Below are 18,256 nucleotides of genomic sequence, written 5' to 3' on the forward strand. Positions count from 1 at the left end.
GTTATTGCTATATGCTTCAGATATATAATTAATTCTGTAATAAGATTGTTTTGTCTTCAAACTTAAGTTTTTCTCTGTTCTCTTTTTTTAGATTATCCTACCGTGTGATCATCACTGCGGGCCCCCCATCAATGTTAACAATTGAAAAATAGCAGATATACAAGCTCACAGCGCGGCACCGAGTGCCGCGCTGCGAGCTTGTAGATCTGCTATTTTTGAAAAATCGTGAAAATGTGTGCAAGAAACCTATGTCAAGGACCCCCAAGATGATATGTATTTGGCCACAACTCTATACTAACTAGTACTATCAGAACATAGACCCATTTTGTTGTTATTTGAATTAAATTAAATCACTTAGCCTACCTTTAAAAAATAAAGTATCTACAAGCTCACAAAGCGTAAAATCGCTATGCTTTCTGAGCTTGCAGGTGAGCTATGTATCTGCTATTTTTTGGAACATGTATGAACTTTTATTCCAGTACGAAAATACAATAATGACGATTATAAATTGTGATTAAGTAATTATGCCATAATTGTGACAGGCCTTACCTTCACAGAAGCACTTTGGTCTGGTTCTGACATCACAGAACCGGTCTGGTCTGGTTCACCGGTCTGGTCCGGTTCAGACTCCACAGAACCGGTCTGGTCTGGTTCTGCTGTGTCTTGTATCTTCAGACGTTTACACGGAGGTTCTGCTTCAGCTCCTCTGATCTCTGCTCTCCTGAACAAACATCTCAAAGCCAGGTCTGGAGAACACACAAACATCTCAGTCTCTAGATCTCTAGATCTGTAGGTATTGTAATTCACTTTGGATTAAAAGCGTCTGCTAAATGCCTAATGTGTCTTCAACGTTTACAGGCCAAGGACTCCTTAGTTGAGAGAGAGAGAGAGAGATGAAGCAGGGACCCCTTAGTTGAGAGAGAGATGGAGCAGGGACCCCTTAGCTGAGAGAGAGATGAAGCAGGGACCCCTTAGTTGAGAGAGAGATGAAGCAGGGACCCCCAAAACCTGTTCATAGATTCCATATAGTTTCATTGTTTGACAGCACAATCATCAGTGTATTTTGGATTCATGTCAATTTGTGTTTTCAGATATTTAACCACTTGAACCGTCAATACTTAATGAACTTGACCTACTTAGTCTGCTCTTTTTCCCCTCTACACCAAAGCTCTTTGCTGAAAATAGCAGATCTAAGTTGTGTGCTTGTAGATCTGCTATTTTTGGCTTAATTTTTGTCCATATTCTCAGAATATGGACACTAGAGTTCAAGTGGTTAATATAAAAAAGGGGAAAAAGGTTCTATCACTCAGTTTTGGAGGACCCCCTGTAGTAACTCTGAGGACCCCCTAGGGGTCCCGGACCCCCTGTTGAAGACCCCTGTTGTAAATTGTCTAAACAGGGTTTAATTATGTCGGTGTAAGAGATGTACAACTAATAACTCACGCATCAATGTTTGGTGTGGTGAAACAATGTTCCCTGAAGTTATCAACTGCCTTCACTGTGAATGTGTGCCTGCCAATCCATGCTTCATTTCATAGAAGAATCTTCCTGGTTCTGTTGTATTCTATTGCCAATTCAAATACTTATAGATCTTAAAATGATTACTGCAGGGTTTGACTTTACATCCACATGATGTTTAGCAGCAGAGTGTTACACAGAGGAAGACACTTATACACATGTAGCTCACAATCACAATGAGCTTGTAGATCTGCTATTCTGGCAAAGATATTTGGTGTAGCAGAGTGGAAAAAGAGCAGATAAAGTACAGAGCCAAATGTCAGGTTTAGGCTACTAACATTACAGGGTTCCCACACATTTTTACCAATTAATTTCTCAAACTTTTCCAAAACCTTTCCAGAATATTTAACCCAATTTCCAGGACTATATAACAATAATTCAGCTCAATGACAGGTCGCTTACTCCTATGCGCAATGCCTAAAGACAGGTAGTGTATGGCAGTGGTTCTCAACCTTTTCAGGCCGTGACCCCCGAAATAATCATGTTTTAACTGGGTACCCCCACCCTGACGAGCACTAAGAGTTGAGGCATTACATTTTGTATAACATGGTTCTATTGTGAAAAGCAGATCTACATGCTCACAGCAGATCTACATGCTCACAACGCCTCGCAACGCAAGGCGTTGTGATTATGTAGATCTGCTTTTTTCACAATTGCTGCCTCTAATATTAGACAATTTGGCCCATGATCAATTTGTAATTTCAGAGGTGTTAACAAAATCAACAACCAAAGACAATGCATAGCTATGTTTTACAGGACCCTTGATCAATTCCAAAACTTTTCCAGTACTGGAAAAAATATTTTTCTAATTTCAAAATATTTCCAGGAATTTCATGACCGTGGGAACCCTGTACTAAGCATTGGTGGTTTAAATGTCCACATTCAACATGAAATGAATTATTCATTGACACAACATCACTGATGATAGTTTCATAGCTGTGTTCAAGAGCACAATCTATGACATCTATGGAAATGTTTCATCTCCAACACAATTCTATAACATATGGAGTGGGGGTCCCTGCTTCATCTCTCTCGTCTAGACTCTCAGCTAAAGGGTGAAAAACGTTGAAGACCCCTGCTTAGGACAACTTTAGTTTTTTACAACAAGGGTTCATATTTTAGATTGTAATTAAATAATATAAAAGATGAGCGTTAAAATGATTTCATTTACTTCTTTCTATTGTTTTAGAGATTCTTATTTCAGTGGTTGGGGGCATGCGTACAAGTGGCTAAATATGTCATTTTACACAGAATAAGCCCATTCCCAAGATACAACGCAACCTTTCATGGTTGGATGTGACTTATGGGGGCTAGAAGTGTTACTGTAAATAGCAATAAAGAAACTGCTGGCTTATTGTAAACGCGATAAAACAATAGAACGAAGCAAATGAAAACATTTTAACACTTTTTCTAGCTTTTCTCTGATTACAATCTAAAATATGAACCCTTGTTGTAAAAAAACAAAAGTTGTCCTTTACATGGCCTGGTATATGTTGAAGCACTGTAGTGAAACACCAACAGCAGCTTTGTGAGTGTGACAGGTTCGTTATTATTATGACAGAAAGACGCCTTTTTACCGTTGCTGCTGTGAAGCAGCTTTCTGTTGCACAAACAACAAACACATGCTGATACATGACGGCTTCCATTAAAGATACACGAATGGACTTGGCTGAATCACAGTGGCGTCAGTTCACAAAAAGCTAAGGTATGGCAACATGACTGGTGTCTTCGCGCCAGTCATGTTGCCATACCGTCTGTCTGCATGCTGACATCACTGATACTAAACAGTGTCACCACCATGGTAACAATGCCCAACTGACATCACTGACTGACATCACTACAGTGCCCAAATTTGGAGATGACATCACAAACTGGCCTGGACACGGAACACCATATGGGCATAAAAATCCCCTTTTTCCACTGGCCCAACACCACACCACTCCACACCACTCCACACCACACCACACCACTCCACACCACTCCACACCACACCTCCCACTTGTGCCAGGTTTTCCACTACAAGGACCTGGGTAGAGTGGTGTGAAAGTGGTACTAAAAAGTATCCAATCTGAATCTAGAGTAGGTCTGAGCTAGGCCAAACAGGGCCAAACACTTCATAATGACTGATCACTCACTGACTTTTCATTTAGACCACCAGGATATAGTTGTAATACATGATAATAGATTCTATTGTGTTATAACCACTATTATAGTCTATTATAGTGTATTATAATTATCATAGTAATGCATGAATAGGGAATTGTGTTTTTGTCGTTGACAATTACATTTCTGTTTGGCTTTTAGGCTTTGAAGTTGCACATGGCAGATATGACACATAACCTGAATATACAAAGAAATTACTGACATATTTGACAACTTACTACTTAAAAAATAACATTGATAGTGGAAATAGCCAATCTACAAGCTCACAACGCGTCACGATGCGACGCGTTGTGAGCTTGTAGATCGGCTATTTCCACTATTTCTGACATTTTTCAACATTCACGATTATGACGATTATGACAAAACAATTGCGATAATGTCAAATAATCATGATTAGACGATTATGTAATAATTGTGACAGCCCTATACATGAATACTTTATAGTGTATTATAATCACAGTTCTAATCCATTATAGTGTATAATAATTTAGGATAGTTGTAATACAAATTTATATTGCATTATAATCACAGTTAAAATGGTCAATTTGTTTCTTACCGATAGGGGTACTTTTGTGTAGTGGAAAATGTAGATATTTTTATGTGCGGTGTGGTGTGGTGTGGTGTAGTGAGGTGTGGTGTGGTGTAGTGTGGTGTGGTGTGGTGTGGCGCTAAAGCTGCAGTTGAAAAGGGGCTAAAGAGTGCCAGCCAGACAGACAGACGGTATTGAACATCTGGACATGGATGCCCAATGGATGGAATTCTGCCCACCGGCCACCGGTGTGTTCAATAATAACTTAATTAATCTCACCTGTTGCTGCTCCACACAAATGTTTTCCAACTCCAACAACCTGCATGTTGTTCTGTGACAGGAGACTGACTTTACCTGGAAGCAATATTATATTATTATTATTATTAATAACTAAGTTATTATAATACTATTAACAACCTGCATGTTGTTCTGTGACAGGAGACTGACTTTACCTGGAAACAATATTATATTATTAACTTTATTATAATACTGTAACAACAACCTTTACCTACAGACATTATCAACACAACATTATTACCAGTAAGACTCCCTAATGGGGATGTAAGCACTAAGCAGCCTTCAGGGTCTATAGACATTATCAACACAACATTATTACAGTAAGACTCTCTAATGGGGATGTAAGCACTAAGCAGCCTTCAGGGTCGCCACAGCGGCTCCCATCCACACTATACTATGGGAATAAAATACCCAGAAATAAATCAGCATGTGAGGGGTCTAACTAGGGGTTGGTCATGATTCTAAATCCATTGCAAGCATTTATTTTGCAAAAAAAAAAAAAAAAAAATCCTTGGGCTAAAAATGCCCCCCACAAAACTTCACTAAACCATCGCTTTGTGGGCCGTTTTTAGCCAAGTAAAGCTTTATTTCTGGGTGTCTTCCTATACAGTGTATAGAAAGTCGATGGGAGCCCAACTTGATTTGGCCGCTGTGGCGACCCTGAAGGTCGCTGTCTCGGGCGCCCTAGCTAAATCATTAGAGCAGCCCTGAGCTACATCTGTACAACATGTGGCGCTTTTAGACTGATTAGCACAAAATGACCATTTCTCTCCCTAATTCCCAGGTCTAAATGATACTGTCTGGGTTCACATTAAACCATGTATCTACAGTGTGGGTCCATATTAACACATGTGGGTTTAAATACAAACCATTACATGGTTGATATTATTAACCCTTTAGAGACTCACTCAGGTCCAGGTGCTGGATGTCAACCTGAAGTCTGTCAAACTGAGTTCCTTCATTCTGGTTCTTACCATCCACCTACGCACACACACACACACACACACACACACACACACACACACACACACACACGCACACGCGCACACACACACACACACGTACGCACGCACGCACACGCACACACACACACGCACACACACACACACACACACACACACACACACACACACACACATACACACGCACGCGCGCACACACACACACACACACACACACACACACACGCACGCACACGCGCACACACACGCACGCACACACACACACACACACACGCACGCACGCACACGCACACACACACACACACACACACACACACACACGCACACACACACACACACACACACACACAGAATCTGTGTGTAGAATGTATCTTCTTCAAGCATAAACACAAGGTCTGCACGGCACAACGGAAGCTGCTGCACAGAACATCAAACCCTCCATTCCCATTGAGATGCATTTCATCACCAGACCATCATCACTCATGCCATGGAAAGTAGAGTTCAATAATATTTTTTGGTTTTTTGTCGCATTCCTAAGACAAAAATTTGATTTGAGTAAATTTACCCCCATTGATTCCGGATGGTGACCCGTTTCGAAACGGGTCACCATCCGGAATCAATGGGGGTACATTTATTGTTATCACATTTTTGTCTTAGGAATGCGACAAAAACCAAAAAATATTATTGAACTCTACTTTCCATGGCATGAGTAATCAATAGAAAAAAATCATTTTGGGGGTGAACTACTCCTTTAACTTAACCCATGCAGGCCTGGTGGTACGCAATTATGTAACTCTAGGTTTGAACCACTTTAACCGTTATGTTATGTTTTACCTTTAACTGTTCAAAAATAGCAGATCTACAAGCTCACAGCGCAGCACAGAGTGCCGCGCTGTGAGCTTGTAGATCTGCTACTCGTGAACATTAAGTGCGAGTCCTTGAATATTTTTGACCTGATTCTATAAATGTGTTCTAAAAAATTCTAAGGTAAAAAAAAAAAAGAAAAAAAAAAAAGGTTTCTACGTCAGTGGTTCTCAAACTCTTTCATGTCAAGGACCCCTAGAACTATATGTATTTGGCCACCGATGCCCGTCTAAAAATATTATGTATCGGGGACCCCCCCCCCCCAAAACCAAGTATTTGAGTTACAAATGCAAAAGAAATCACATATTCTCTAAAAAAAAATATATATAGTTAAAGCATACAGTAATGGTTTAAATCCTAGTAGAAAGCGGTAGTAGAAATTGTACTTAAAACGTTTTTTAATGCTAAATCCATGAGGACCCCCCAGGGGTCCCCGGACCACACTTTGAGAACAATGCTAACATTATGATCGTTAAAACAGCCAATCAGGACAGCGTGGGCGGGTCTTAAAGAGACGGCGTACCTTAAAGCGAGTGCTGGATCGCTCCACCAGCAGGAAGTGGTAGTCGTCAGGTGACAGGAAGTGGCCGTGGCGGTCATGTGACTTCAGCGCTTGGTGGATCCAGTGGGACAGCTTTCCTTTACCGGCACCAAACTCCACGTAACACCTCCTTGGGTCACATGACCTCCCATGACCTCCCAATGACCTCCCTGCTCCCAGCAGCTGCAGGGACGTCATGTGACCCAAGATGGACGCCTGCGGACGTTCACATCACAACAGTCATGTTTTAGTCTTTGAGTCTAGTTTCACTTAAATATCTTAAGACTTTACATCAGGGGTCTTCAACGTTTTAAAGGAGTAGTTCACCCCCAAAATGATTTTTTTTCTATTGATTAGTCACGCCATGGAGACTAGAGTTCAATAATATTTTTTGGTTTTTGTCACATTCCTAAGACAAAAATTTGATTCGAGTAAATTTACCCCCATTGATTCCGGATGGGGACCCGTTTCGAAACGGGTCCCCATCCGGAATGAATGGGGGTACATTTATTGTTATCTCATTTTTGTCTTAGGAATGCGACAAAAAACGAAAAATATTATTGAACTCTAGTCTCCATGGCGTGACTAATCAATAGAAAAAAAATCATTTTGGGGGTGAACTACTCCTTTAAGGGCAAGGACCCCTTAGCCGAGAGAGAGATGAAGCAGGGACCCCTTAGCCGAGAGAGAGATGAAGCAGGGACCCCTTAGCCGAGAGAGAGATGAAGCAGGGACCCCTTAGCTGAGAGAGAGAGATGAAGCAGGGACCCCCACAACCTGTTCATAGATTCCATATAGTTTCATTGTTTGACAGCACAATCATCAGTGTATATTTTGGATTCATGTCAATTTGTGTTTTCAGATATTTAACCACTTGGACCGTCAATACTTAATAAACTTGACCTTTCACTCTTTACTTAGTCTGCTCTTTTTCCCTTCTACACCAAATCTCTTTGCCAAAAAATAATCAATGTACAAGCTCAGCGCGAGGCGTTGTGAGCTTGTAGATCAGCAATCTTTGGTTAAAGTTCTCAGAATATGGACACTAGGGTTCAAGGTAGTTTAGTACCTGTTGTCTCAGGTGTTTCAGGGTGTAGTTAGGGTGTAGTTAGGGTGTAGTTAGGGTGTAGTTAGGGTGTAGTTTAGTACCTGTTGTCTCAGGTGTTTCAGAGCAGATTCTCCGTTCCTCTGATCTTCCAGTTGTTCTTTCAGAGCAGGATGAGACAGGATGTTCTCTGTAGGAGCTTCCTGTCCTGCTCACAGGTCAAAGGTCACAGCATCACTACACACTCTGTTAGTGATGTCACTAAACACTCCCTGTTAGAGTGATGTCACTAAACACACTCTGTTAGAGTGATGTCACTAAACACACTCTGTTAGAGTGATGTCACTAAACCATAGAGGTATAGATAATGAAGCAATAAGCCACAAGAGGCCAGTGGTTACCGGGTATTTTACACCGGCTGAGAGGCGTTGGGAAACACGAGGCGGAGACGAGTGTCTCCAACCCTCTCAGCCAGTTCAAAATACCAGGTAACCACAAGGCACAAGCCTCTTGGCTTATTGCTTTTCTAAAATGGTTAATACAATGTGGCAACATAAATCATTCTAAACATCCCAATATTAAAGAAAAAAGTACACAAGACATTTCCTTGTTTACCAGCCACATCCGAGGAACGGCAGCCAGTGTTATAAAGTCTGTCTTTCTTTTCGCCAAAACATAGGGAAACAACACTTGTGTGATCAGTCTCATGTTAAGAACCATATTCGATCCATACACATGTTTATTTTCATCCAGATTTAGCTGCTATGTGGGTGAACATCACATCAAAACCGCTAGCATAGCAACCTAAGCTAAACAGCCGAGTGGTGCCAGGAGAATAGAGGCGCTTGTCGCCTTTACAAGCCCCGCCCGGAGCCATTCAGTCACTGTCCTATGCATGCGGGCGGTGCTTAGAAGCACCCGCACGGCAGGATTTGAGGGAAAATCAAACGCTCGCTTCTCTAGTTCAGCCTCACGGCACAGTGGAAAGAAATGACGCACCTGGCTTTGATATAAACTGATTCAAGGTGGGGGTTAGAGTCTCACATACCACGGCAATTAAAGGGAAACCAGCCAATCAGAATCAAGGAATGGAACTAGCCGTTTTAGAATATAATATAGAGCGCACAGCCCCGCCCCCAGCTATTCATTTCATTCAGGTTGCTCAGTGGTGTTTGAGACAGAAGTAGTAGAAAGTGGTATCAAAATAGAGGCCAATTTTGTGGAAGTGTTGAGCACCGAGCAGACACAATAGAATATGTGTGACGGAGGGGATGCCAACCTCCCCTCCCCGGCTTCGAACCCGGGCCTCCTGCGCAGCGGCGTAGCCAGGGGTAGGAAAGTTAGACTGAGGTAAGGGGGCCCTGGCTGCCAGGGCCCTCGAAAAGTCTGGAGTAAAACTTTTTTTCCCCCCCAATTATAATAAGAATTATTTTCAATATCATTTTTGTCTAAACTTAAAATTTCTGCCGCCGGAATAAAACCAATGAGCGACTGTTGTATTGGGTCTCTATATTTTGAACACCCCTACAGCCCAAAATGGTTTCTCCTGCTTCCACGTTGTTTTGAGACCTGTATTTGCTTTGCTGTTTGTGCTTCCGGTCCTGAAAGGATACGGAAAAGCTAACGTGCTTGCATCATGTTATGGTTGTGGAACTTTTCCGGATCAGTAGGTGTGCTCTAACACGGATACGATCATCTGCAGTACATGGAAAAGTATTTTTATTGGCTCTGTGAAAGCCAGCTGATTGCAATAATAGAGTCCACACGTGTGATCGATGAATGATGATGACTGAGACAGAACAACAGCGTGCGCCGACCGTTTTCTCTGCAAACTTTAATCGCAAACTAGAAACAACTACAAGAAGTCCTCATGCCTTCGCCGCCCAGAAAAAAGGTAAAATCTGGCCACCAGAAACTCATTGAGAAAAGAGAGAGAGAGAGAAGACAACAACAGGGAAAACAGCCCATTACACGTTTCTTCCCCAAAACAGGTGAGCAGTGTCACTGTGTCAGACTGTGTGTCAGTGCACCAAAAATAGCCGATCTACATGATCAGAAAACATGTCCTGACTTGTGTCGTGCATGCCGTGATGTGTGGGCTTGTAGATCTGCTACTTTTTTGTCATTTTACACCGTCATATGATGGACCATAAAGCTGCATAAATGATAAATTGCCTTTGTCAAATTGTAACACCAGACACCACATCTTTTTTATAGCAACAAATTATAAAGAGAGTGAGACAACATTAAAATAGAACAGTAAAATATAAACAAGTGAATGAAAGAAATAAAAAAAGTGTCCTCCTGCCCGAATAACAATAGCTTATTGATTGAAAGACAGAGAACACAGTACTTTGCATAGAATATCATTAATAATAAAAGGGAATAATACAAATAAATTGATGATGGAAGAGGTGTTTGGAAATTGCAATTGGAACATTATGTGACTGATCAAAACACAATGAAAATATGATATATATATATGTTACAGGGTAAATGGGTAACTCAGGGAGACCTCGGTAAGAGCGCTCGTTTTGTAGTTCACCACACACTAATCACCACCAGATGGCGACGTCAGCCACTGGATAAGAGAGTTACGTCACGCTTTGAACTCGCCGCAGACCGGAAGTGTTTACTCTTTATTTACTAGCCTAGCCTAGCCTAGCCTAGCCTAGCCTAGCCATTAGCTCCATTGTAGTCACTTGGACAGGGCGTTTAACGTGCGCTTGCCCAGGCCTTACGGCCTGGGCATAAATATAACGATTGCATTCACCACGGCTTCGTAACTCGCGCGGCGCTCCGCCGGCCGCGCGGCCCTGGCCCGCTCTTCGCGGCCACTCGCGCCTGCGGCGCTCGGGGGCGAAGAGCAGGACCAAGGTCCGCTGGCCTTCGCGCCGCTTGGGGCTTCGTGGACCCAGGGGGGCCTCGTAACTCGTTTGGGCTTCGTGGATACAGGGGGGCTTCGGTAGCCGCTCGCAGTGTCGTGGACAATAGAGCGGCGCACCGCCTGGAGTACGTTGTATTGGCGACCGCTTGCTCCGCCCCGTGCCGCACCACGAGTGCTCCGCGTCTCGAATGCCCTGGTTCTCTTTAAAACCGTGACATATACACACCATTGTAGTAAAAAAGTGGTGTTACAATTTGACAAATAAGGTGAACATGATTCTTTTGACTGCCTTCAATCAAAGATCAGATGCATCATGAAACATGTGGCTCTCCTCAGTTTCAGAAACAACCATAGCCCCAGAGAGAGGAGCTGCACCAGCCTGGGGTCCCCCATCGTCTGATGATGATGATGAAGAAATAATAGGTGAGCTCATATATGGCAATTTAATTCATCATCATCAACATAATAAATATATAACAACCACCTGAGCAAGCATCACAAAACACATGACCCTCCTCCTCAGATGCAGAAACAGCCACAGAGAGAGAGAGAGGGGCAGTGCAGCAGCTGGTCCCCCATCGTCTGAAGATGAAAGTTGTGAAGGTGAGCGCATACTGTATATGGCAATTTAAAGGAGTTATAGTCATCTTTTTTCTTGAAAAACGGATGCTAAAATAGAAATAATGTCTCAAAAATATTTTATAAAAAAAAAAATCAATGTGTGTTTCTGTTCAAAAATTACAGCAGAAAGCCTAAAATAATGATAAAATAATCATTTTGCCATTGTTAGCCTGACTTGGTTTACCTGCTCACCTAAAAGAATAGAAGAGATTAGTTTATCATTATTTACAACCGACTAAGAAAGCATCACAAAACACATGACCCTCCTCCTCAGATGCAGAAACGGCCACAGAGAGAGAGAGGGGCGGTGCAGCAGCTGGTGCCGGTCCCCCATTGTCTGATGAAGATGATGGTTGTGATGAAGAAATGACAGGTGAGCGCATACTGTATATGGCAATATAAAGGAGCTAATAGTCAAAACGGATGCTAAAATGAAAATGTTTCAAAAATATTTTATAAAAAAAAAAGATTAAGCTTCATACTGTAGGTGTTTCTGTTCAAAAATAACCACAAAAAGCGTAAAATAATTATAAAATAATCATTGTTAGCCTGACTTGGTTTACATCCCTTATCAATCCATATAAAAGAATAGAAGAGGAATGTAAACAAAGTCAAGCTGAAAAATGCCAAAATAATTATTTTATCATTATTTTATGCTTTTGAACAGAAACACATATGAAGCTTAATCTTTTTTTTATAAACTATTTTCGAATGCCCTCCTCCTCCTCAGATGCAGAAACAGCAACAGAGAGAGAGAGAGGCGCTGCAGCAGCCGGTGCCCCATCGTCTGATGAAGATGATGGTTGTGATGAAGAAATGACAGGTGAGCGCATACTGTATAATGACAATTTAAAGGAGCTAATAGTCAACTTTTTCTTGAGAAACGGATGCTAAAATAAAAATAATGTTTCAAAAATATATTTTTTAAAACATTAAGCTTCATGTGTGTTTCTGTTCAAAAATGACCACAGAAAGCATAAAATAATGATAAAATAATCATTTTGGCCATTGTTAGCCTGACTTGGTTTACATCCCTTATCAATCCATATAAAAGAATAGAAGAGGAATGTAAACAAAGTCAGGCTGGAAAAATTACAAAACGATTATTTTATCATTATTTTACGCTTTTCAACAAACACATATGAAGCTTAATAACTATTTTCGAATGCCCTCCTCCTCAGATGCAGAAACAGCCACATCGTCTGATGAAGATGATTTGGTGACAGAGGATGATGAAGTTGTGGCTACTGATGAGGATGTGGTGGTTACTGATGACTTGGCTACTGATGATGATGAAAATGAGGTGAGAGAGGATGATGAAGGTGTGGCTACTGATGATGAAGATGATGATGGAAAAGATGTGGTGGTTACTGATGGAGAAGACATGGCTACTGATGATGATGATGGAGAAGATGAGGTGGGAGAGGATGATGGAGACCAATATGATTATGGGGGTAGTGAGGATGAGCAGAGGGAGGAAGAGGTCAATCCAGAACCGCATTTAGCAGGGGACCCAGGACTATGGCCAGAGAATCTAACTAATAAACAGAGAGACAACATTGTTTGCAGATTGGCTAAGAGAGGTGCAGAAGAAAGAGACCTAACAAAAATGGCACTCAAAGATAAGGATGGCAAACCATTCCCAACATATCTTGATTTTTCAAAGTCAGCCAATGGCCGTGAGAAAACTAAAAGAGACTGGCTCATATATAGTGTAAGTGCAAAGGCTCTGTACTGCATCCCATGCATTCTGTTCTCTCATGAGCTAAAAAAGGCTTCCAAAAGTGCACTGAACAGCAAAGATGGAATGAAGTTAATGGACACCAAATGGAAACCTTTGTACATGAAACTACCAAAGCATGAGACAGACAGTTCCCATAAGCAGTGCTACTTGAAATGGAAATCACTGCAGCAGTCACTATTGGCAGCAACAGGAGTCGATAGTCACATTCAAAAACTAATGCAAACTGAAGTAGAGAAGCATAAAATGATTTTGGAGAGGCTTTTGCATGTGACTCTTCATTTGGCTTCAAGGAATCTTTCATTCAGAGGCCACACCTCAATATTAGATGATGTCCATAATGGTAATTTTCTTGGCAGTCTTGAGATGTTGGAACGTTATGATCATGTTTTACATGAGCACTTAGAAAAAGTAAGGCAACACGAGAAAGGTTCACGGTTAACTCATTATCTAAGTGCTAGCACACAGAATGAGTTCATTGATCTCTGTGGCAAGAGAGTGCTAAACACAATTCTGGATCAAAGAGAAAGTGCAATCTATTACTCTGTGATATGTGACGCAACACCAGACATCTCTCACACTGAACAGAATGTGATAATGGTAAGATTTGTACATCGAGAAGAAGACAAAGAGAGTGGTGTTGCTATCACTGGTGTTTGGAAGATAACTGAGAGGTTCATTCAATTCACACAATTTAACAAAAAGACAGGCAAGGATATTTCAGAAATGATTATAGTTTCATTGCAAGACAATGGCATACCGTTAGAGGACTGTAGAGGTCAAGGATATGACAACGGGGCCAATATGTCAGGAAAGGTGAAAGGAGTCCAAGCTCAGATTTTAAAAGCCAATCCTCTTGCTACATACTCGCCCTGTGCTTCCCATACCCTTAACCTGGTGGGTGTACATGCAGCTGCATCATGTACTGAAGTCAAAACATTTTTTGGTTGCGTTAATCGACTATACAACTTCTTCAGTGCTAGCCCAGAGCGATGGCAAATATTGAAGAGTAAGACGGGGTGCTCTCTCCATTCCCTCTCTGAGACTCGATGGAGTGCACGCATTGCTGCTGTTAAAGTTGTGGCTAGACGCTTGCCCTCTATCATTAAGGCACTGGAATGTGTATTAACAGAATGCAATCTGACAGATGAAGCCAGTTCTGAGGTCAGCGGTCTTTCAAAATATTTCCAGTCCTTCGATGCTGTTGTCCTTCTGACTGTGTGGGTCAAGGTCCTTCAGTGTATTGAGAATCGCAGCAAGATTCTTCAGGAAGGAGATATTTCTCTTGACAGACAAGCTGCAAACATAAACAGACTGCATAAAGAAATGCAGGGAATTAGAGACAAATGGGACTCGCTGCTCTCAGAGGCCAAAACAGTGGCAAAATCAATGAAGATCCCTGCTAAATTTACCTGTGAAGCGAAACGTACCAAGAAAAGGAAACGCATGCCTGATGAGAGTATGCAAGAGCAAGATGAACCTGCAGCAGAGAGTCCAGCACACACTTTCAGAAATAAAATATTCTATGTGGCAATGGATAGCATTATCTCCCAGTTAAAAGCAAGATTCCAGAGCACTGCAAACATATGCCAAACATTTTCACCCCTTCTGAATCTGACAGATATGTCCGAAGAGGAAATGATGACAGCATGCCAGACACTCCAAAAAAAATACTCCAGTGATCTTTCCAAGGAATTTGTAAACGAAATGCTTCACCTGCGCACGATATATAAGGAGACATTTCCACCCTCTCTGTCCCCTCTTGAGCTCCTCAATGCCATCTACAAGACCCAGCTGGTGAACATCTTTAAAGATGTGTGTGTCGCACTGCGCATCTTCTGCACCTTGCCTGTCACTGTTGCAGGTGGTGAACGCGCATTTAGCAAATTAAAACTTGTTAAAAACTACCTGCGATCAACTATGAGCCAGGAACGGCTCAACAGCCTGGCAAGGCTTTCCATCGAAAGCGAGTTGGCTAAAACATTGAACTTTAATGATCTAATGGATGATTTTGCCAACCAGAAGACCCGCCGGTGGGCATTTTAGAGCCAATACATTTCAGAACCACACTACATTTCAAAGGCAATTATTGTACTCCACTACAATTATTTGAAAACTAGTTAATTTGTACATTTAAGCTTGTGAAACAGGACATTCTGCACAATGGGTACTTTCCTTTTTGGTACTTTAAGTACACTTTGGTACCAATACTTTTGTACTTTTATTTTTTATTTTTTTAATTCCAGGCTTATACTTGTAACAGAGTTTTCTGTATCGATACATAAGAAAACAAATATTTGAGTTGATCACCACTGATAGTTGGTGTTCTGTTCTGCTAATAAACATTTTTGACTCTTGAAGTAGTTTCAGTTGTCCTTTATATGGTCATCGCTATGTCAATGTACAGTAGGGGTTTTCTTTCTTTTTCTTATGCCCTGGGATTGGGAATAATAACCAAAACAAAACTTGTGTGCCCCTCCTAAAGTCAGATGTGTACCCTGCAAAAGCTATTCAGGAATCATTTTTATAATCTATCATTAAATAAGAATAAAGCAAACATATTTATATAGACACTAACAGTTATTTACTGCCATTGACGAAAACATCTTCTCATTCTGTTTTTGGCCACTAGATGGTAGTCTTCCCTAAGGTATGAGTGACCAGTTTCTCCCTTGTTCTCCTGGGTGTCATATACTTCAGTAGATCATGTGACCGCAAAAAGTACATTCCTTTGTCGATTGATTGATTGAAGACTATTAGAAGGTTGCATAGAAAAAGGTACAGTTTCATGAGGGTACAGTTCACTGGTACAAAGTCAACTAAAAGGAGATCTAGGAAAGCACTTGGCTTATTTACACAGGAAACCATTGAAGTAGCTCATATAACATTGAATGACAGACGGATAGAACACGTGATGATTCCCCCCTCTGTGTGAGTGTGTCTGTGTCTCCCCTATTATGCAGGAATAAATGTGCTGAGGCAATCAGGGCTACGGTATCATTGTGAGACCTGTCATTCAAACAGTAACAAAGTGTTGCCGGTTGGCCGGTTCTCCGCTAGCGTGGTGGGGCCCATACAGATTCCTGGTCCAGGGGCCCAGAATTTCTGGCTACGCCCCTGCTCCTGCGTGGAAGTCCAATATCTTAACCGTCGCTCCAAAGGGTTATCCCTATGGAACGAGGGAGACACTAGACTTTTTGAGGCTTCAAGGCTGGGGCCATATAAAGTATATATATAAATATAAAGTATATATATAAATATAAAGTATATATATAAATATAAAGTATTATATTTTGTCTTTCCACTTTTGAAAAGCGTTGTGTTCCACGCTGGGATACAGATAATAGAGATGATGTCATGATGACATCATGGTGATGCAAAGATGATGTCATAATTACCTTGAACTGCTTTCTTCAGTTTGTCCAACAACGCCTCAAGCTCCTCCCTGCTGCGCTCTGACAGACAGGTCTATATATGGACATAATACATTAGTTGTGGGACGATTCAATGACCTCACAGTAACGCGGTAGCATTGTGAAAACATGCTAACAATGACCTGTTCATCAGAGCAGTCTTCATCTGTAGACCCAATAATATGATAATAATATAATAATATGATAATAACATGATAATAACACAGTGTTTCCCCTACATGCATTAAACAGCGGCGGCCCGCCGCTCCTTCAAAACCGGCCGCCACTGTATGATTTTCTCTTTTTTTTTAAAGATTTTTTTCCCCCCACAACAATGTAGCACTCATGTGAAGCATAGCGTTCTAACTTCTCTCGCTTACATACGGTTGGAAGGAGATGTATATATCTAGTTTCTCCCCCTCCCCTCTCTCATTCAGTCAGTCAGTCAGTCAGTCAGTCAGTCAGTCAGTCAGTCAGTCACACAGTCAGTCAGTCAGTCAGTCACACAGTCAGTCAGTCAGTCAGTCACACAGTCAGTCAGTCAGTCAGTCAGTCAGTCAGTCACACAGTCAGTCAGTCAGTCAGTCAGTCAGTCAGTCAGTCAGTCACACAGTCAGTCAGTCAGTCAGTCAGTCAGTCAGTCACACAGTCAGTCAGTCAGTCAGTCACACAGTCAGTCAGTCACACACACACACAGTCAGTCAGTCAGTCAGTCAGTCAGTCAGTCAGTCAGTCAGTCAGTCAGTCAGTCAGTCAGTCAGTCAGTCAGTCAGTCACACACACAGTCAGTCAGTCAGTCAGTCAGTCAGTCACACAGTCAGTCAGTCAGTCAGTCACACAGTCAGTCAGTCAGTCAGTCAGTCAGTCAGTCAGTCAGTCAGTCAGTCACACAGTCAGTCAGTCAGTCAGTCACACAGTCAGTCAGTCAGTCAGTCACACAGTCAGTCACACAGTCAGTCACACAGTCAGTCACACAGTCAGTCAGTCAGTCAGTCAGTCAGTCAGTCAGTCAGTCAGTCAGTCACACACACACACAGTCAGTCAGTCACACACACAGTCACTCAGTCAGTCAGTCAGTCAGTCAGTCACACAGTCAGTCAGTCACACAGTCAGTCAGTCACACACACAGTCACTCAGTCAGTCAGTCAGTCAGTCAGTCAGTCAGTCAGTCACACACACAGTCAGTCAGTCAGTCAGTCAGTCAGTCACACAGTCAGTCAGTCAGTCAGTCAGTCAGTCAGTCAGTCAGTCAGTCACACAGTCAGTCAGTCAGTCAGTCAGTCAGTCAGTCAGTCAGTCAGTCAGTCAGTCAGTCAGTCACACAGTCAGTCAGTCAGTCAGTCAGTCAGTCAGTCAGTCAGTCAGTCAGTCAGGCAGTCAGGCAGTCAGTCAGTCAGTCAGTCAGTCAGTCAGTCAGTCAGTCAGTCAGTCAGTCAGTCAGTCAGTCAGTCAGTCAGTCAGTCAGTCAGTCACACACACAGTCAGTCAGTCAGTCAGTCAGTCAGTCAGTCAGTCAGTCACACACACAGTCAGTCAGTCAGTCACACACACACACACACACACACACACACACACACACACACACACACACACACACACACACACACACACACACACACACACACACACACACACACACACACACAGTCAGTCAGTCAGTCAGTCAGTCAGTCAG

General features: G+C 42.1%; 2 protein-coding genes across 3 annotated transcripts in view; both read right to left on the minus strand.

Annotated features, from left to right (window-relative positions):
• The window catches only part of tmem259 (transmembrane protein 259), a 354,282-nt gene that overhangs the window by 280,657 nt on the left and 55,369 nt on the right, over positions 1-18,256 (minus strand). The gene's annotated exons all lie outside the window — the stretch shown is intronic.
• The window catches only part of trmt13 (tRNA methyltransferase 13 homolog), a 30,477-nt gene that overhangs the window by 3,672 nt on the left and 8,549 nt on the right, over positions 1-18,256 (minus strand). For both annotated transcript variants that reach the window (XM_080723684.1, XM_080723683.1), the window contains 6 exons: positions 16,567-16,636; positions 8,024-8,127; positions 6,857-7,090; positions 5,416-5,488; positions 4,490-4,564; positions 550-746 (listed from right to left, as the gene is read on the minus strand). In XM_080723684.1, coding sequence (XP_080579810.1) covers positions 550-746; positions 4,490-4,564; positions 5,416-5,488; positions 6,857-7,090; positions 8,024-8,127; positions 16,567-16,636 — 753 coding nt within the window. The remainder of the gene's footprint in view (positions 1-549; positions 747-4,489; positions 4,565-5,415; positions 5,489-6,856; positions 7,091-8,023; positions 8,128-16,566; positions 16,637-18,256) is intronic.

The sequence above is a fragment of the Nannobrachium achirus genome (genome assembly GCF_963921795.1).
Source record: "Nannobrachium achirus genome assembly, chromosome: 1".
Lineage (NCBI taxonomy): Eukaryota > Metazoa > Chordata > Actinopteri > Myctophiformes > Myctophidae > Nannobrachium > Nannobrachium achirus.